At 38.7% G+C, this 22,228-nt stretch overlaps 1 protein-coding gene across 4 annotated transcripts in view; it reads right to left on the bottom strand.

The window, feature by feature from the left end:
• CCSER2 (coiled-coil serine rich protein 2) overlaps positions 1-21,825 on the bottom strand; it is a 68,975-nt gene extending 47,150 nt beyond the window's left edge. For 2 of the 4 annotated variants that reach the window (XM_082053734.1, XM_082053737.1), the window contains exons 1-4: positions 21,754-21,825; positions 20,824-21,003; positions 6,218-7,694; positions 5,072-5,274 (exon numbers count right to left, since the gene is read on the bottom strand). In XM_082053734.1, the coding sequence (XP_081909860.1) occupies positions 5,072-5,274; positions 6,218-7,655 (1,641 nt within the window). In that variant the 5' untranslated portion in view covers positions 7,656-7,694; positions 20,824-21,003; positions 21,754-21,825. The remainder of the gene's footprint in view (positions 1-5,071; positions 5,275-6,217; positions 7,695-20,823; positions 21,004-21,753) is intronic. The other 2 variants (XM_082053736.1, XM_082053735.1) reach the window with 2 other exon arrangements.
• Between the last annotated feature and the right edge of the window lie 403 nt (positions 21,826-22,228).

Genomic DNA, 22,228 nt, shown 5'->3' with positions numbered 1-22,228 from the left:
GTACAATTCAAGTGAGCCAGCATCATTTTTGTCACATTCCGAAACATGGCATGAAGATGTCAGGACAAAAGACTGTGGAATATGGATGTGACTGAGCTTAAACAGAGGTTACCAGCAACACCAGCTTCAAATAACTGGCACACTTGCATGCCAATGAAAAACATCTTTCAAGGCTGACATCTATATTATACTCTAATCCCAGAATCACTGTATTTCTGAGCAGGAAGTTTGAACCACTTCAGAAATTCTAGCAAACTGAGTAAGACAAAGCTCTTTCAACATAGACATCCTAAGCAGTAATAGCAGCTTACCAAGACAATGTATTTCCAATAAATGATTTTATATCACACCTAAAATCCAGACACAATGTTTGCGATTTTCTAGAATGCATCAGTAAAAGCTAAAAATCTCCCAGAAGACTTCCTGGGCTATTCTGTTGTTTCTGGACAATAAAAATATTGGCCTACAAACCCAAAACTCAGGCTTTTACGTAAAGGAGTGTGAAGGACCAACGAATTATTCAATTTGTCCTGCAGGACAGTATGTCTTCGGTGAAAAATGCAAACAACCGAAAATTATCTGGGCAGAAGCAGAAAACATAGAACTCTGCTGGTCACAGAGGGAAATGTGGGAGGTACAATACAAATTGCAAAATATCTGACACCCTCTGGGTTTGCTCTTTGACACTTCTCAGGAGTCTCACAGATACCCTTTAGTTTTGTACAGGGTGCCTACACCCAATCAGACAGATATGCCACTGAGAATTTCAATTATTGCCCATACAGGTCCGCACATCTACATTAGACTTCCACTGAGGGAAGGCAAAACCTCTCAGTTGCTAACTGGATAGGCAGAAGCAAGCAAAATACTAATACAGTCTCCCCCTCCAATGAAACAGAATTCATCTATAGGAACTAAGAAGGCTTAAAAAAAAAAAATCTTGGTTTCAGCTTGGTTCTGTAAATTGTAAAGCTCTTTTGTTTAATGAAGACGGTTGAATTACAATTATAGGCACAATTCAAACCTAGAGACACAGGAAATGTTTGCACAGCAAATTTCGTTTGCAAGTCTCTTTGTTTTTAAATAATTGTAATCTAAGCTTCATTTCTAACTACTAACTCAGTGGCAATGAAATGAATAGACATTTTAATTATAACCCTTAACTTGATCCTTGACCTACAGTTAGCTGGCAACAAAACTGATGAAAGTTTGTCTTAAGAAAAAAAGAAAAACAAACCCAACAGAAGTTTATACCTCGCATTGTTGAGTGGCTTTTGGCCATGATCATTAAAGCAGATAGGTATCAAAGTAGGTAGCTGAAACACAGGAGATGAGCAAACAGCACATCTAATCACTAAGTGATAACACATACAGACAAATACTGTCTATCTTGCTCATTTACAGAGCCAGCTGAACTGCTCTGCTAAGCAGTCTTCTCAAACAGAACTGAGCAGAAAGAGCATCAGTGATTTAGTGCTCAGCAGCAAAGACCAGTTGTTGAAGGAATAGAAGAAATACCAATGAAATGAATGCTTAAAAACTTCAAAGGACTTCAATTATTAGCATGTTAACCAATTGATTTGTTGTCTTTAAAACTGGAAATGTATAAAAAAAGGGTAGGAATAGTGGAATAAGTTATTTTCTGTTACACAATTGGAGAATAAAAACATTTTCATCATGACAAGGTCTCAAAACAGCACACCTGTCCTGCTTTTCTATAAGTCCCCATGGTATTATCTTATCCAAATATAAATAACATCCCATAACTTTTAAACCTCCAACACTGGCTTGCACATTTTCCTCATAGCTGTTGGCTCAGTTAGAGAAGAACAAAAGATTGACCTAAAAGAGGCCAAATTTATTTTATTCCCCCCTCCCCCCCCATGTCCTTAAAACCAAACTCTACTTGAGAAAAGTAAAAAGAGAAGGCTCCAGAGGCAGCAGCCTTTCAGTACTTAAAAGAGGCCTATAAGAAAGATGGGGACAGACTTTTCAGTAGGGTTTGTTTCGATAGGGCAAAGGTTTTAAACTAAAAAAAGGGAGATTCAGGCTGGACACAAGGAAGAAATTTTTCACAATGAGGGTGGTGAAACACTGGCCCAGGTTACCCAGAGAGGTGGTAGATGCCCCATTCCTGGAGACACCCCAGGCCAGGCTGGACAGGGCTCTGAGCAACCTGAGCTGGTTGAAGATATCCTTGCTCATTGCTGGCTGTCAGACTAGATGACCTTTGAAGGTCCCTTCCAACTCAAACTATTCGATGATTCTACGATGTCTGCTTTTCTTCTCCCAAAAAATAAATGAAAAGATTGAAGAGCCAGTAAGCTCCTTCCATTGTCTTCCTATTCTGGTTGCCATTCTGGAAGCCCAGTTGAAATCCCCTCTGCAAAAGTTGCCATTTCAAAAACGGTCAAAATCCATCTAAGATTACTCAGTAAGAGCTGCAGTGCCACCTATAGAAAAGTTTAGGAAAAGCATTTAATATCTGTTGATCCCAAGGATGATAACAGCTTAAAAGACTAAGAATACAACAGCAGGATGGAAATTAAAAACAAGTGAATTTTACCCTAACACTATCAATTACTCATCATCTAATTACCTGAATTGTTATTCAGCTACACTGCTTCTGCTCAGCCCAGCCTGATGCCACAGGAACTCCACAACCACCTGTCTGCTTTGGAGATATCCCTGGAAATATTAATTCCAAGGGGTAGTCAGGCTGGTATTAGCTCAAGCACTCAAAATTCTTAAATCTCTTATCAGCTGGATTTTGACACAGAGGTATTAACTGCTTTTACCCTTATCACACTGGAGGATAGAAACCGCATAATTCTATCACGTATCTCCCAGCAATCAAAACATCTGATGTGCTGACTAATCACAGTAATTAATCTCAACACCTTCAGTTCCATTTTTTTTAACCTGTCTTTATACTCAGTGCCTGCAGAGAAAATGAAAAATATGGAACAAAAGCTTACATTAACCTACCTTGGAACATAATTCTTCAGAAATAACGGAGAATTGTAACAGAAATTCCTCTGCATCTTTAGATTAAAAATGATCAGTGTTTAATCTTTAGGCTAAAGAAAACAAATATATCATGCTTTCTACCGAAACCAACAAGCACAGTGGAAAACAAAACAAAAAACATACACACACACCAAAAAACCCCCCACCACAACAACTAAAAAGCACAACACTATATGGCAATTCAACAAACATTTCAGAGCTACAATTTCCCCTCAAAACCCAAGCTGACTGCAAATGCATTTCTGCCTGGTAAAAATAAAAGATGTATTATTGATGTTTCACCCATTTAAGATAAAAATTCACACTACAGTAAGCACTGTAGTTCTAGAACAGCACTAACAGGATAAAAACCAAAATGGGTGGAAAAAACATGACTTTCTAGATTCATCAGTAAGTTATACTTACAATCTCCTCCTTTCTCCACTTCATCAAAAAAATGGATGAATGCACTTTCTAGGTTAAGTCCTCTCTAAAAACTATTTACTTTCAATAAAGGAAGAAATAAACCAAAATAGTGAACAAAAATATCAAAAGCTTCTAATGTACCTCTGCATCGCAAGGCTTACAACAGCATCTGTCAATCAGAACATTGATTATCTATTTCTACACATACACAAATTAATGCATGGAGCTCACATATATCAAAACCCTAAATATATAGTCCAAAAATATTGGTCCGTAGTATTTTTCATTTGATAAATTACACTGTATCAAAAATACCTACATTTAAAATGTATCAAGGACAAAGTTTTAAAACTTCCCTTTTTTCCTGGCATGTGTGTGCATGTATCTGGGGAAAAGGATGGTTTTGCAGTGGCCTATATTAAAATTTTTTGTCCCCTACAAATATCCATAAAGCCACAAAGCTCATACTGGTAAAGTCTCAAACTGCTTTTCTAAGCTGGTCACAAGTTACCATGGAAAGTTAATAACCATTTCTAAACTCTTAAGCACTACATCTCAACATCATAATTAAAGACAGAAAGCAAACCAAACCACAAGCAGCTAAAAATACACCGAGAATTTGTATATAGTTTCATATAAAAATGTAATTACATCTCTGCTGTTCTACTCTTGGGCTACAGAAGACAACCCTACTAAAACTACAAATCACAGTCTGAGTAGGTGCCACAAACCCGTCTAAGTCCAAACCTGCTATCTGCATTACTGAAGTGGCAGTGGTGACAGACACACCTGAAATACATGAAGCATGACACATGGATGACACCAAATTCTTTTTGTTAGAAGTTCTGATTGCTAGTATCACGTTAATAAAATCTGAGCTGCTCAACTAAAAAGTCTGTTCAGATAAAGGAATATGGACAGTGAAAAGCGATGAAGGACATACAGACAATATTTTCCTCACACCCACAAAATCCCAAGGTTGGCTCCCGGACCTCAACCGAGGGTCATAGCACTGCAATAACCCTCCATCTGTTCTTCAGACTGAATGATGTTTCTTGCAGATCAGTTAGAAGTTTAACAATATGAAAAAGGTTGTGACACATCTTGTGTATCACATTTGAGACAAACAAAGCATCTTGGTACAGTGAGCTAGAGTCAGATATCTACCTTGAAGATTCTATACTTGAATAAACTGTGAAATGAAAAAAGTCATGTCAAAAGGGTCTGATATCTATAAAGCACAGAAACAAGATGATGGAAGAAGTCAGACAGCTGATAGCCATTTTCTTGCTTTTTCACTCCAAGGTTTAGAGACTGGTAGGAGATATTTAACCTACCATTTGCAAAATTTAGTTATTTTATTCTTTGTGAGCACTACCATGAGATGGCATAAGGACAGACCTGTTCTGTCCTAACTTGAGAGTAAGCAAAAAAAAATGTATGTAAACAGCCTAATCAGAATGTCACCAGTCTAGGCACAGGAGCTCCCAAACAAGAAGTTTCAAAAAGCCATCAACAACAGAGGAAAGAGGAAACAACTATCAAGTAAACAAATACATTCTGTTTTTAAAATATACTTAATAAGGAATAAACTCAAAACATTGTAATTATGTAAGTTATGCACATAAATACATACTATGCTGTTCATTTCTGAAGATTCATAGCTTCCACATGGATGGACACTTCCAATAGGTTCCAGCCCTTCTTCATCCCACATGTACGTGCCATCAGAGCTGTCAGATGGAGAAAGCTCAAAAGAGGACCCAGCTCTGTAATTCATCTCTGGAGAAATCACATTCTCGGTAGTATGCTTTGTGCTTTCACTGTTGTCATCCACTGCTTAAAAAAAGTAGGAATAGTTAAGATTCCAAAATCATTCCAACATTCCAAAAATAAATATTAAGATGTGTATTATTGGTCCATTAACTTTCATGAAATGGTAATGTAACAGAAATATCTGAAAGCATTCTACAGTATTGTTCACTCATCCTAGGGGGGAAAAAGGCTTAAGGTGACTTGGTAGCTACAACCAAGTAACCTTCCAACCTACATCTCTGCTGGCCTTTTACACTGCACTAATTCACCCATCATGAAAGCTACTTTCTAAAATTCTGTATCTTCTTAACATATTAGAAGGTGGGTGCAAAAGTATATCCTTTAGATCCAATCTTTCAACTGTGACTTCTCTCCAAACGTGTATACTATGAGAAGCTCAGAGAAAATGTGGCTTTTAAAGACATCTTCTGTCTCTTCCACTAATTTTTAAAGAATTAATGTAGCATGCATCAGGAAAAAACAAACAAAATCAGTGACAGTCCTATTTATAATTTGGCTGATTTAATTAGACACCCTACACTTATTCCCACTGCTCAGAAGCAGTTACAGCTGTTATTTGCCTATGGAGGCAGAAGGGGTGGGGGAAGAGAAATTTTGTTAAAAGATCACCAGTCCAGAGTTATGAATGCCAAAGCAAGGATATAAGGAATCCCACAACCATACCACAAGTGTGGTCAAAGGAGGTATCATTCACTCTTATCCCCAAGAAAAAGAGCTCTTCAAAGCCATGCTAGGGAAAAGTAACTATCAAGCAGAAAAAGCACTGAAAACAAACAAAGAAACAAACACACACACACACAACAACAGGCCAGCATAGAGCTAAGTTCCATTCTGAAACAATTCACAAGCAATGGGCAATTGTAAAAGACAACTTAAGACAACTTAATTACAGTTATGGAATCTTGATTTAGTACCTGTTTCAAACAGAACATAATAAAGTATTTACCAGACACATTTATATCAAGCCAGTCATCAGCATTACAGCATGATCCTCCACTTTCCTTGAGAGAGGTGAACGGTTCAATCGACGTTATACTCCCATGCTCTAGTTCTTGAAGGCAACTCTCCTTTTGCTGTATTTCTATAGTTCTGTTTGGGTCTTCTATATCTATGAAATCATCACTGAAATCTTCACTCAAATCATTTTTTTCAGAGGATGACAAAGAAGATATAGATATTTCATCTCCATCATCACTCATACACATGGCTTTTGACCCATGTTTTCCCACACTTTCATGCAGGCCCTCATCAGATTCTGTTCTGTGAGCATTGCTCTCTATAATACTGTTTTTCTCAATTGCTCTATTAATATTTGTTGAAATTTCAGAGTTGTCCACGATGCATGTGTCAGGAGTTGTACTTTTGCTGCCACCCACAACGATATTTCCAGCAAACCGCTGCCTGGCAGGCTTCAACAGAGAAGGACGACTTAATCTGTATCCAAAAGAAGGTGCTGACCCAGATCCATTTGACAGCGGGGGCTTCTTTGAAGAAGGAGCTGACATACCAGAGTAGGGCCTGGTAAATCCAAACTTCATAGGTTCATTTCCATTGGGTACATCCAACTGACGTGCATTTCTTGACAACAAAGTCGGCCTCTGAGGTGTCCGGGCAGCTACATTTTGATTATGATAAGGCCTTGTAAGATCCACAGCTTTGTTAAAGGAATGTGACCTGGTTAAAGATGCAGTGGGAACGAAAGAATTCTGAATGGAATGTGAAAAACTTTGTGATCTTACCATTTTTTCACAGGAAAAAGCCTTGCTATTGTCTGTCGATTGTGCCAGGCTTTCTCCTGAACTTGTCCTTGTGGCACTGGAATTAGCTCTAGGTCTCTGCAAACCCACCACTGGCCTATTTCCATAAAATCCGTTTAAATGTGATTTTGGAGCACTGAGTCCGGAATACGAGGTCCTTCCTGACAGGGTACCTTTGGCGAATTTTGCTGAACTAGAGAGTCCAGGCAAAGACTTTGGGTTTAATTCCTCTGTAGAAGATACAAACATATTGGTTTGCTTTGCTGCTTTTGATGCAACCGAAGCAGTACTGTTCAAACCCACCCTGAGCACATCGCTACCCAATGCTCCTCGAGATTGCGAATACTTCTCAGAATCATTTAATTTTTCGTTACAGTTATGTTTAGAGTTGGTCTCTCTCCCATTTTGATCATGAAGTTGATATTTATTTGATTTTTTCCAGTTGAAGGAAAAGGAAGACATGCTAACAGTGCCATTGTGCTTGCCAAAATTTTTGCCACCATTATTCCCTGCTAAGCTGACAGCCGTCCCATTTGGCATAGGTTGCAAAACACTTCCTAAAGTTTTTGTTCCATATTTCGGTAGCCTGGAAGTCAAGGATGTCCTGATTTGATTTTTTTCTTCCATGAGCTATTGGGTACATTGGTCCTTAAACAGTGCTTGAATCTAAAGTAAATTAAAAAAAAAAAGTATTAGACCTGAATCAACCACACATGAAACAACATAATTTTCTATACATTCACCTGCATGTTTACTACATTTCTGTGCCTAATTATACCATGGTGATATAACAGGTAACCCATACAAATGATGTAAACTCTAGAGAAATACCTGTCACCAGCAGTTATTTGGCAGTAATGTGTTATTCAGGTCACATCTACCTCTTGCAATTTTCATTCTCTAGATAAACTGCTTTTTATTTTCTTCTTTTTGAAATCTATAAAAAAAGCTTAAAAAGAGGGGGTTTTTTTTCCTATTAACCTTTTTTGAGCAAACTGAATTTTTCACCATGTTACAGTTATTACATATTTAAGACTTCATATTTTTAAAATCCCACAAATAAAACAGAGCAATGTAAAACTGGAAAAACTATAATGTAAAATCTGACTAAAAGTTAATTCTTTTTCAGTTTCCCCAATGTCTACGTTATGAGATACAAAATAATCACTTATCATCCACCTTCACCACAGCTTTTTTTTTCCTAGATCTTACTGATATCCCCAATTCAAGATAAGCATTCCTGGTGATTTTTGCCTCCATTTCTTGTTCATGTAGGAGACTTGAGGTACAGGGAAACAGTTACATAAAGTCAGTGTTAGTAAGTAAATTCAAAAGTTTTACTTTTGTGCAGTGACACATGAACACATAACCAGAGTTACAAAAGTATGAAATAAAAATATAATTATAGCATTCATGCATCCCCTTGTATCTTGAATTTCACTCCCATCCACCTAATGTGGAATACAGGGAGTCCACTACAGTCTTTAGTGAAGATTTGTTGTATCTTGACTTAGGTCATGTTGGTCTATTTTATATCATACTTATTTTACTAAGCCACATCTGCTTTACAGACATATCTTTGCCTCAAAAATTTTTGCCTTGAGAATTCCAGTCTCCTTCCTTTGATATACTGCTTTTTGTTCCTTCCACACTCACCTACATACCCACTCTACTATTCGGACAACTATGTCTGTATCACCCTTCTGTACAGCGCTTAGTCTGTTGCTTTGCCTGGCTATACAATATGAACAACTTGTCTAAATACTATTATTACAGACTTGCAATTCAGACAATAAGGCCTTGAGAAGTCTTCAAGTTTCAATGTTGCATTGTAAGACAAGTTCAATTCTGGTGTTAAATTCTGTATTTGCAAGACCCAGTTTCTGATTTTTCAAGACAGTTGTAAAAGAATATTTTGCTTTTGCTAGCCTGGATCTTATGTTTTAGTCAGTTCCACCCGCTGGTCTTACGGTGGTGTAAAGAGACAGTATTTCAGTCTTTCATATGTTATTCCCTGAAACTATAATCTGTGTTTCTCATTTCACAAACCTACACACAGCTGGCACTGTGGTAATCATTATGAGAATTAACACACAATAAGTACCATTATACTTATTCAAGGTACAGAAAATACCTTGTGTAACCACAGCAAGCACTACCTTAAAGTGAGTCACTCCGCAAGCTGCAAGACCTCACTAAGAAACACTTAAAGATAAAATCAAAGTGCCATTAAATTCATGCTAACTGAACAACCCTTAGGATTTTGTAAATCAATAGGATGCCCCACGGCTGTACTTCTGGAAGTAGACCTACATTAAAAAGATACAAAGAGAAACATGCTCAGAGACATGGCTCTTAACATAGTGAAAATATCAGAGTCCACATCCTACAATTGGTAGAGGGCATTTCCATTTAGAAACACACAAATCCAGAGTTTTAAAATACTGAGCGAATTCTTGGACATAACCCCTCACCCAGGCATACAAAGCAGCACACCAGGATTTCTCCCCCACCCCAGCAACAGCAAAACATTTAACTTATTATGTATAATACACACCTGTATGTGGATTTAGGTGTTTCATGTTAGACTTGTCTCAAAAACACCATGACCAACATGATCTACTAAGAAAAGCATTCACAACACCTCATTCAGGTGTCTGTACCCATATAAAAAAACTTGCCTACAGTGTACCTGCACACTTTGCAAATGAAAAAAATCATTATACTTTAACATAAATGTCAAAGATATATACATTATGTCAAATATGTATAGCAAAAGCAATAAAGGACACCTTTTTAAAAAAAATAACTTCATGCATAACAAATGGCCTTTAACATAATGATGAATTCATTCACAGCAAGTATCATAGAATGTTCTCGGTTGGAAGGGACCCACAAGGATTATTGAATCCAACTCCTGTCCCTGCATATGACAACCCCACAGTTCACACCATGTGTCCAAGGGTATCGTCCAGTCTCTTCTTGAACGCTGCCAGGCTTAAGTATCATACTACAGACACATCAAAAGATATCCCAACTCTAGCAAAAAAGCTCAAGTCTTGTAAAGAAATCTTCCAAATTCAAAAAGTTAAATTAAAAAAGTTAGATTAAGCTGCTAATTTAACTTTCACGCTTTATAGACAATTCCCTTTTCACATCTGTCTACCATCTCTTAGGTGACTGCAAAATTTAAATGAGGCCATTTAATTAGATTACTTTAATCTTCCATGAAGTGCTGCAAATTAAACTGGAAAAGAAGACCTTTCAGTTCTCTAGCAAGGGTGCTTGCTCATTTATCCTTAATTAGGGAAAGACAAAACATTATCCCCAAGAAAACTGTACTGATTGCTTAAAACACTTCAGATAATTAAATTAAAAGATAAGCAATACTTGTCCATGTTTTATTAGCTACATGACTAACTACTGCATCACGTTTTTAAATCTAGGTTGCATTTGTTTCATTGAAAAATATTTTAAAAACACCTCAAAACTTAACAGTAACATGTATGGCAGATGTTACTTTTCCCAGAAAATGGGAAATTTTCTCATTACATTCTCTTAAACATCCTCATCTTGACATGTATTTACTACAAGAAATTAGACTAACAATGAAATTCCCTTATGAAGAAACACAGTACTTGCAAATTATAGTACAATTTCTGCATTCCACAGAACTCAAGTTCAATACAATTTAAGTCCTATTCTGCTGTATTATGAAGAAATTTGAAGTAGTTTTAGACTTCAGCAGCCTATGGACTTTGAAAACAGACATTTAGTCAAACAAGTCTTATATGCTTTGCCTTGGGAAATATATTATCTAGTGCACACAAGCTTAATCGGGAATTAAGCTAATTAAAAAGAGCCTAGTCTTATACAATGATCCAGGGAAAAGGAGTTAAAACTTACAGACCTGCTCTGAAGTATAATCTGAACTGAAAAGCTGCTACATCCTTCCCTTCAAGGATACTCAAGATCCTGGTGATAAACAAAAGGATATTCATTCTCACCCTCCTTTGTGCTTTCTACGTGGGATTATTTACACTTCAACAAGATTCCCCAATGTTAGTTTCAACTAGCAAACACAACATTCACTTTTACTTCATTCACCGTCTGTTTCAACAACACCAGGAAGGTATTTTCCTATACATTACCTCCTCAGCACAGTTTTGTTTGGCATCCGAGACCCCACCCTATGTGCTGTGGAATAATTATTACAGCAGCAGACAGCTCAAAGTTCATACATCTCAATGTTTGGGCACTTTAGGATGTTGCAATCCCTATGACCCATGACATCAGAGAGCTAACAGTATTTTCAAGTTCCAAACAGATTACTATGAGTGGGACCAAATTCTCCTTCTATTGCCACAGCAGTGTGGAATAAACAGCTGCCACATGAAACATATCTGGTGACAGACGAGCAATTCTGCACAACTATTGCTATGCCAATAGCTTCAGATGTATGTTTCATTATTCTTCTAAATTTTAAGACCACTTAAACAGAAATACTAAGTATCTAACTTAAAACGCTTTTCCTAAAGTAACTTACCAGTGTGTAGAATTTTTTTACTGAGGTAAAGACAAACATATTTGTGTAAGAGGATTGTGCTGGAAAACCAAGAGGGTCACCACATCCTTGCTGCTTTTGGATTGCAAAAATTGTACTTTCCTGTAGGCCTGCAAGAAGCTGGCAGCTACAGCAGTACACAAGCTTCCTTACCTACCCAGAAACACTACGTCCATTAGTGCCCATATACCAGCAAACACTAATTATGAATCAGCCAATTTTTTTGGTATTTGGTGTGGACAGACTGACAGAACAACTGCTATGAAGCTCAGTGAATAAATGAATTATTCTTATTTCTGCCATCATGTGCTGGATGTTACTGAAGGCAATGAAGTTTAATGATCACATTCACCAAGCCAGACATTATACTCCTATTATTTGCCTTGCACAGAGGGTCTAAGAATTAAGATACTATCTAATCTACTTGTTTGGCTCAGTGACTGGTGATCTGAAGCAGCAGTTAACCAACATTCATATATATTTATCTTGCCAACTTCATGGTACTAGAATTTCCAGAGACCTTCATTCTTTTTCCTAGAAAACAAAAGTACATTTCTAGTACACTAGCAGCACGGACAGGAAGGTAAGAACATTATCTCCTCTAGTGAAAAGCTTACTTGGCCACAGGATTACATTTGGGCAAAGGACTGTTATAACTGCTGCCCAAGCAGTGCAGGGAATGAGTGACACCTGCCCTTGGGAACTGAAGAGTAAATGGCAGCCAGCAGACAGCTTCAGGCAGATGCAATCTACTGCCCTAAGTAACAATTACATCCTGTTTTCTGCGCCACTCATATAGCAGGAGAGGCCTGATGAAATCTGAGACTTAAGACCAGTTCTTCAGGGTGCTATGGACATGATTCAAGGTAGTTGCACCTAACTTCCCACTGGTTTTCATGATAATTAAGATGTCCTCCACACAAAAAAAAAGATACCAACTAGTCAATTTGGAAAAAGACTGTAGTTTACTTTAATTATCATCTGCTGAATCAAGACATATCAGATGGCCTTTGTGAATCTAATTGCACATGTATTTCAACTCTGTCAACTGTGTGTGGCTCATAAAAACAACCTCTGTACAACTCTGGGTCTTAGCACCACAACTTCTATCTGTAGTATTTCTTTTTCTCTTCAGGACACACAGAATGAAGATCTTTTCTCCACTGATCCATGGTGAAACTTAAAAGAACTCTTTTTCTTAAAAATGTAATTAAAAATGCATTAGGACAGTTAAATGAAAATATCTTATTTCCATGAGCATATGGAGGTATTGAATGACATAAGGGAAAAATAAATCAGGGAGGCCACTGAAACAGATGCAGAAAAAGGCTTCTTCAGCAAGTAGTAGGAATACTGCAAAATGGGTAGCATGCCTGAAAGTCAATTTGAAGCTTTAAGAGGGGCATGGAAGCTTAACAGCAAACACCTCCTCTGAGCAGAGCAAGCCCTGAAGTATTAAAGATGATGAATCCTGATAAAACTGTGCATGTTGTATGAATTAAATTGGATCAGAATACAACTAGAAATCCTGATGGCTCTGAGATTGAGTTTCTGAGTATTTACAACTGTCACATATTCTTTTCTGTTATTTAGCCTGCACAGATGGGCTACAGTTCAGTCCAAAAAAAAAAAAAAACAAACACACCACAACAACAAAACCACACTTTCTCTTAACTCCAAGATCCAGTAAGATTTATCAGCTCTACAGTAAAATCCTCCAAGCCTTCCTTACTTTTATCTCCAGGGTCTCTGAAACAGTTCTGTTCTTGAATCAATTCTCAATGCTTTATGAAGGCATACGTTAATTTTAGTGTCCCTCCACTTCTTATTCCAAAATGCACAGTGATTAATACTGGCATCCTTGGCAATCTGCCTTTTGAAGGTACTGTAGTCATAAAGAAATTCCAAGACACTCAGTGATTATTGTTCTGTTTCTCCAAAATAATTCTGTTCTTCTAAGTTGTGAGATTCTGTTCCCATAGAGAGTTTAGACATAACTTTTTTTTTTTTCCTATTCTGCCTCTTTCACACTTAGGTATGCTGATGTTCTACCCATTTGCAAAGTTTGATCAACCACCAAGTAAACCAGTTATCCAAGCTGCTGTTGTGATGAATTTTATGTACCATCAGTCAGAATGCACTAGGTCAAGGAATATAAGCAGAACATGATAATGAATAGAGATAAAAGAGAGAACAAGAAAGACATCACTAAGAGATCTGGGCTTCTGTATTTAACATTGAACAGTATCTTTAGTTGATACAGCAAAAAGATGTGACATTCTTTGCAACCTTTAAAAACATTGTTCTTATTCATCATAATATGTTTTCTTAATGCTTTGTAAGACTAGAGAACACAAGCACTTACTGGAGAAAAAGAAATAGAAAAACGCATCTCTATTTTGCAGAAGAAAGCTACCAGAATAATTCAAGAATCAAAAACTCCATTCACATCCCTTAGGGCCACGTTTACACTGAGTATGGGTCACCTCAAGGAAAAAAAAAAAGGGGGGGGGGGGGGGCTAAGTGCTATCTGCCCAGAAATGTGTTCTTTCTAACAGTCTGTCCACTTGTGCTTTGGATATTAGTAAAATAAAGACTATATATTTTAAACCCTGAATTTTTATATCAAACCTTACCAAAAGGGTGAAACAAACCAGGATTTGAGTCATCATAAAATCCCTAAGATTTTGTTAAAAAAAGTCATTTCTCAAATAGGTAAATTTGCCCTGATTTTTGTCATTCTTACATGACTTATAAGAAGGCAGTCAGGGTTCAGATGCTTAGCCAGCTGCAGAAAGGGAACAGCTTCAGGACAAAGAAAAGAAGATGGAAGAAGATATTTGGGGGCAGGGATATATTACTCCCAATAGGAAATAATATCAGGACCTGCAAAAACGAAGACATAGACTTGAAACAGTGCACTTTCACATTCCTCTTAAATGTTAATACAGATTATTACAGTTCATTCACAAGTAAGATGTGAAATACAGTGACACTTAGTCTTTTCTGCATTAGAGCTGACAGCCTAACCATTCTCAGGGACAGAGGTCAGCCAGCCATTGGAATAACGCATTGCAGAGGTACAACTCCTCTCTGAAGATGCCAGTCATCTGCTGCATCCTCTTGGAAGAAGTCATTGATTCTCTTCTTCAAAAGGGAATTGCCTTCTTGCCACAGCAAAGATAAACATAGGTCTATTCTGATTTTTTCCAATTTCTGGAAAATGCCTTTAGTAAGAACTAAAGGTGGCTTAGACACTGACAGGCATTGGGTTTTCCTTAAGTTTGCTTTCATGCACTGTTCCAATCACTCATCCAAATGTAGCAGTCGTACCTTGTTAAATCTGACCTCACGATGTCAAATCCATATCTGCACATATATACACTGTGCACTGCATGTACAACCAACTCTACAAAACACAAGATCCAGAACACAGAAAGGCTTTCACTGGAAATCCAGCAACACAAGGTGCAGCTGACAAAAACACTACATAAAATGGTTGAACCCCAAGAACTGCTTCCAGAGCACTGTAAGAGGCAGGCAGGACACACCATAATAAATCAGAAGCAGAAACAATTTACATAGCCATGACAGATATACCTAGCTCCAATGCAGAAACACTCCTGCTAGAAGGAATTAAATTATGTGGATTACTTCATTTGTTATGTTACACAAGGAACAGCTTTCTGTGAACAGAACCAATTGCACAGATTTAACCTTAGTGCATAAGTCATGTAGACCAAGCTTCTTCACCAGGGTAGCTTAACAGCTCTTAAGCTGCCAAAGATTTATTATTCTTAAAATCTTTGTTGGTGAAGAGATACAATGAGTTTTTATTTGCTTCAATTATTTGATGACATAATTCAATTTAAATTGTTATCAGATTTTCAAAGATAAAAAATAAAACCAGGAAAAACAAACTAGGAAGTGACATAGGCTGTCTGCCTTACAGATCTAATGCTCTGCAGCCTAAAGACAAAATCATATGGCTGCAGAGAAGAAAACAACTAAGCTAACATATCCCTCAAACATTATTTCTCCCCCCACACACAAAAGTACTATGACTATAAAGCACATCTACATCTAGATTACTCCCTTGTTCTTGTATTTGGCAAGATTTCCATCCTGGAACATAATCCACACTTGTGTATATGTATATATGCGTGTACATACATATTCAAAAAACTCTGACCTTTCCCATTTGACGTAGATAGCTGCCTTTCAAAAAAGTTTTATAACTGACATCACTATTTATATCATAAAAGCAAATTAAATTTCATGCTGTAGTTAAGATTGACTGAATAATCTCTAACATCAATCACAGTCTAGAATCCAGGCTTTCTAGAAGTGAAATGGTGGACCTCAAACATTCTTTTCAAAAATTTTGTGATTATGTCAGCAAAGCAACTGATAGCACAAACAGGCCACTGCTTTTGTTGATAGTATTATTTCTTCGGCAACAGCATTTCACATTAGTAATTTCAATATTTCTGAATTTATTCTTACAAAACAGATTAATCTGTCTGCGAGTTCAGACATAAAAGCAATGTCATTCTGCAAACAAGCCGGAATGACCTGCTGTTGTCTGCCAAATATTTCCACTTAGAGGAGCCTCCTTTTTCCCTCAGAATGATTTATTGTCACCAAATGATTCTAGCACACCACTCCTATACCTAAGTCTATTAAGACAGACTTCACTATTGCTTCAGCAACAAACTGAAGAGTCAGCTTCCAGTTACTGTTTTCTGCTACTTTAGCAATGCACTCTACCTGGAACAGGATTTTCTTGCTGATAAGAACAGGCTGGAATCCACATGAGACTTTGAAAACAAATGATTACAAATGGAAATATCCATTTTTAGACTGTCACCTTGTCTATCCTACTCCACTACTTTGTTTACTCATCCAGTCCATCTTCCTCGTTTGAGAACACTGAGCTGTATCGAGCTAAAACCCTCTTACAGTGGTACAAACACTTATTGTTCAATGCATTTTGTATTGATTATATAATAACTAATGACAGAAACAATACTACCCATATGAACCACTGCTGAACAGTTTATGTAGGTATCTTAAGATTAAGCATTCTCATTAGTTTAAATCTGCAGCGAGGCTGTCCTTACCACAAATAAGATCTTATTTTTTTCCCCTTCAGCCACACATGCTCATTCTTTCTACTGCTGCCGAAGTAAAAATTCTAGTTATAGGTTAAACTGAATGACAAGCAGAGATAATTCAAGGAGACTGCCTGTTATTCATAGACTCACTATTACTGAGATATCTTCAGTAAAGCCTGAGGAGGTGCACAGATGATAACTGAGCAAGACTAGACAAGAATAAGCAGAAGGAAGATAAGAAAATCGTTCTAGGAATTTCTTTTCTACATATTGCCAATGGTATTTCAGTATAGTTTAGTTTTTTCAATATGATCACGACCTTGAGACAAGAACATGTCAAATCAGTGCTACATATTTAAAAGAAAAAAAAATCATATTGCTAATTCAGCCACTGCTGGAATTAAAAAAAAAAAAAAAAAAAAAAAAAAGACTAGGAGAGGACTGACCAAAAAAAAAAAAAAAAGAGATATATATATATCTAGATATATATATATATATATCTTTAAAACCTCTCTTGAGAAAGGGTGAAGTCTGGATAAGCTTGAAATATTATATAAATCATGATATTTCTCTGGGTTTGAATCATTGCGATTCAATGTCTTGATTCAATTCTCCAGCTCAGACACACAGTTCCAGCAGTCAATCTTATTTTAAAGTCAGTGAATAAAAAGTCACATTGTCTCCTCTTGTAGCCTTAAAAAAAAAAAAAAAATGCAGCAAGATGAACACGGCCAGCACAGATTGTGACTTCCTCAACATTGAACTATTTTCAAGTCATAGGATTTCTCGAATTTGATGCAGTTTGTTTAGGAACCCTGCACAGATCTCTCTTCCGTTATCTTGTCCAACCTGTCCTTGAGTCCCCAAACTTTCTCCATCCATGACTGCCTTGATTAAGGAGTTCCAGAGCCCTACTAATAATTCTTTTAAATGTTACCCCATTGCCTTGCACAGATTCCTGAGAAAAACTATTTGTAAACTACCTACATTGCAAGAACTGGCCACTGATGATCTGCTCTCCTTGCTACCAAACACACCAGTTATATCAATCAGCTTGTTTCATATCTGTGTGCTTTCAAGAATATAGTGAATTACTTATATTCTCTGAAGTTTAACTTCTCTTCAACATCCACCCTTAACCAAAAATACTGCAGCCATAAACTGGCACACAAGAGCTTTCAATTCCAAGTTGCTTATTTTTGAACCACATCATCAACATGTCAATTTCTTACTATAGAATTTCATTACATTAGTGCTGGACACCTACAGCTTTTGTCTGTGATTCGATTGCTATAAATCAGTTGCCAATCTCAAAACCAAACTCTCTGAAAATATTCCAGTATCAAACAACTTTGCAAGTATATCACAGTATAACAAACATCAACATGTTTTAATCACAGACTGGCAGCCTTCTGTAAGCATTTTAAAGCATGTTTTCTATTTTCTTACTGATTTTCTGATACATGAACACAAACAGTTACATCTGAACTTACCCACCAAGGTCAGTTTTCTACAATGTAGAAGACACAGATACTTGTTATGTCATCATTCATTTGCAACCGACCAAAAAAAAAAAAAAAAAATTCTCAAAGAAACTGACATGTAACTTCAGCTACCTAGTGACAGTTTGTCCACAGGATCAGTTTCTCCCACAGAAACTTACGGAGTTACATGGTTACACCTATGTTTATATTTTACTTGAATTTAAAGTAAGTTGATACATACAATTTGCTTTGTTTACTAAAGATCTCAAATTTAGTTATGATAAAGTGTTATTTTTATAAACTACCATCGCAGAGAGCTTCCTTGACTGAAAGATTTACAGAGAGGGATTAATGTTTCTTTTGACTCTGTTGACTGATAGACAAGGCTATGCAGAATGAGAGGTTCTGCTCCTTTCTGCAAGTCTCCTGCTACTAACAGCAGTAGCTTTGGCCTTGCCAAATTTACACCTATGCAAGCTTCCCATACCGAGATGATGTTAATCTCTGTGATAATTTCATCATATAGGATCAGGAAGAAATGCATTTAAGTAAAACCTATCTTTAATATGATGCACAAAATGAACATGAGTATCATACACATCACATTGCAGTGAGAATCTCTGTATCTGTCTAGAAGAGATTCTTGAATCTCCGGCTCAAAGTACACAACATATTGATGAGTCAAGAGAACCCTAGATATTCAGTTCTCCCTTGACACTTCACTTGTGCTGCGTGTGTCACAAGCCATCTGGGCTAATGAGGCTGAAAGCTTCAGGGAATAAATCCACAAATTGTTTGCAATTTAAGGGTTATTCTGGACCTATAACTTGTTTTACCAGCACATAAAATAAAATCTTATCAGCCATTTTCCTCTGGCTAAGAAGCCAAGCCTCCTTGCAGCAAGAATCTTGCCCACATCAACCATACTTCTACTTCAATCAAAGCCATTAAAATGCACTCTGCAGAAGACTACCTCAGCTCATGACAGAGTAAGTGCTCATGAAAATCCTAACAATCTGTAGCGAAAAAGGCATTTTACTGAGAACTTGTGACACCAGTTCCCCATGTGACCAGGGATAAGCATCCCCCACCCTGAGAAGACTTTCTTGCTTCAGTTACTATAGGATATTATCAGCAGAACTGCTCCAGCTGAATCCTCCCTTTAGAATAGGGAATAGCTCGTAAGCAAAGTCTGGGTCTCTGCAAATCAAGCTACTTTTGATCTAGGAGGAAACAATATTCTCATAATGTCTTCCAAATTGCACCTATTAGATAGAAGTTTAAGCATGAGCTGGGGTATGTGTCCCAGAGGTACGAAGAAACACAAAGACGTACACTGACTAGCTAAACTTCAACTTTGGAATAATTATTTTAATGCTGTTGGGATTTTATTGTAACATACATGTGTTCAGGTATCTAGAGATTCACATAAGCCTTTTTTGTTACTTCAACTGAAACACAATACAGGATTTTAAACCTAATTATCAAAAGCTCCATTAGTATCTTCATCTTCTTAGTATCCCTGTTGGCACAGAATTTAACCCTGCCTGAAAGCATCTAATTAAGAAGATGGTGCTGCTGCTTACACTTCCAAATAGTGGCTAAAAGAGATCACCAGAACCACTGCTGCAACTGTTGTCTTTGCAGAATCTTTTATCCTTTCATCTCTCTTCCATTTTAAAGAGATCTTCACTTTCTAACAATTTTAGGCAAGCAATGTTCATCTGAAGATGCATGCATGATGGCTTTTTCTCTAGAGAGCCAGTGCCAACACTTCTTCGTAACTGGTTTATTCCAAATAACCAATCCCTCTTAAAGGATGATCAGGTCCAAAAGTAATAGGTTTTACTCCAGTGAGCTTTTAAATGAACAGTTCCACTAAACAGGATTACTCATTAGTATAATAACACATTAAATGAGATCATTACAATTCAACTTTTCCTATATTCATATATGTTATTCCTTCAGTTCAAAAACACATAGTGCTATAGTGGTCAAAAATATTGAATATAGAAATCTTCTAAACACCAAACATTTCTACTGTTTTAATATCTTTACAATTAAAGGACAATAGTCAGCAGCTTTTGCAGCCCAAACATTGAGACTGCTACAATGGTAAGTCCTAACGGTGAGCGAAGATTAAACTTCGACTTTATAACCATTTTTTTTCTACTGAAAGTTGTATATTTATGTAAATCCTTGGTTAACATTTAGGTAGCTGGTTATTACTAATGGTCCATTTGTTACGCATTCCCCTTTTCAGCTTGGAGGCATTAAATTCAAAATAGGCCCACAGAATTTAGAGTTATGTGATCATTATATACCTGAGAAAAATATCTGCCAAATTTCACTCAGTCTCACCAAAATATGTAAATATTTACTGCCTCACACTAATACAATGAAGAGTTTTATATTTTTGACTAGTCCAGAAGAGATATCTCTAAAGTTTCAGAGAATACTTGAAGTGGTTCTCAGTCATAAAATCATAACAAAACAAGATATCAGACCCAACTTCATTTCGCTTTTAACACCTTCATAACAAAAAAATGTATTCTGCATCAAAACAACACTCAAAGCCCACAAACACCAGGAACAAACCTACTACAAACATAAAGATCTACAATCCTTACCTTAATTTGTTGCCTGGCCACTAACGCTCCACTACAGCATAAAGTTCCCATTCAGTTTTGCTTTCTTTAACTGAAGACAAACAGCTCAGCTTCCTCCAACTCAAAGTTAAAGGCTGAAGTTGCCCACATTTCATTGTGTGTCAAAGTACATTTGATAGAAAACGATGTTAACAGCGGGCTCTGGATGATGAAAGCAAAGTCTTAGTGTCATTAAAGCAAAACCATCATAATGAACATAACATTCCATTGTTGTTATACATGAAACCTGAACAGATTATAGGCTAAAGTAGATATTCCACCATTACTATTTGAACTGTTGTCTTTGAACAACCACATACTGGGTATTTTTGCTGCTTCTTCTTTGGAGCTACAATGAGATCTCTGTGACCAGGGTCCACAGCAGCTGTTTCCCAATATACCCACAGATGCATCTCAACAAACTGAGAATTAAAAGACGCATAAACCACCGCAAAGCGGGGCCGGGCAGAGGCGCAGGCCTGCCGTGCCAGTTTGCCGGTCACCCCCGGAGCAGCGCGGCTGACTCAGCCCAGCGCCAGCCCCGGACCCCGCGGGCCCGGCCGGCACCTCCGTCAGCGCCCGGGCAGCCGGGGAGGCCGCACCTGTGGCTCGGCCCCGCTGACATTCAGGCCGCCGCAGAGGTGAAGGCTGCGCCCGGCAGGGACACGCAGGAGGCCGCCCCGCCCGCCCGGCCCTCCCCAGCCTCCCGTGGCCTGCGCGGCAGCTGACGCCGCAGCATCATCCCCCGGCCGAGGCGGCGACCCCATCCCGCCGGCAGGACCGCGCAGGGCGGAGGCAACAGCCGCTTCCTCCCCGCTGCCGGCAAGGGGACCCCCAGCAGCGCGGGTCACCGCGAGGGGAAGGGGAGGGAAGCGAGGGGGAAAGGGAGGGGAGCGAGGAGATGGCACTCACCGCTGCCGGGGCGCAGCCGGCGCTATCCCTGGCTCGGGCCGCTCTGCGCCCTCAGGTACCGCCCGCCCCGCCCCGGCCCGGCCCGCGGTGGGAGGGCCGGCGCGCGCAGCCCCCGCCGCGCATGCCCTGGGCAGGGCGCGTGCCGCCTGCCCACGCCCCTCCGCGCCCCTCGGATCACCCTGACGTCACGCGCGCCCGACGGTTGGGTCCCGCCCCGCCCGTGGCGCGTGGGGTCCGTGCGCGCGCGTGTCACCGGCCCAACGGCTGTTCGCGTGGTCGCGGATTGAGAGGGGCGGCCGGGAACGGCTGCCGGGCAAGGGGCCCCTTCGCAAGCGGGCCGCCGCCTGCCGCCGGCCCGGGGCCGGCACTGGGCTCCGCCAACGAGATGGCGCCTGCCCGTCCCCGCCGGCGTGGCGGGCTGCAGGGCGGCCTTGGCACTGCATCACACCGGGCTCCCGAAGCCGTGAGGCCAGCT

This window comes from Streptopelia decaocto (genome assembly GCF_964273445.1).
Source record: "Streptopelia decaocto genome assembly, chromosome: 5".
Lineage (NCBI taxonomy): Eukaryota > Metazoa > Chordata > Aves > Columbiformes > Columbidae > Streptopelia > Streptopelia decaocto.
The sequence above is the reverse complement of the archived record's forward strand: the minus strand, read 5'-3'. Positions and strand labels throughout refer to the sequence as shown.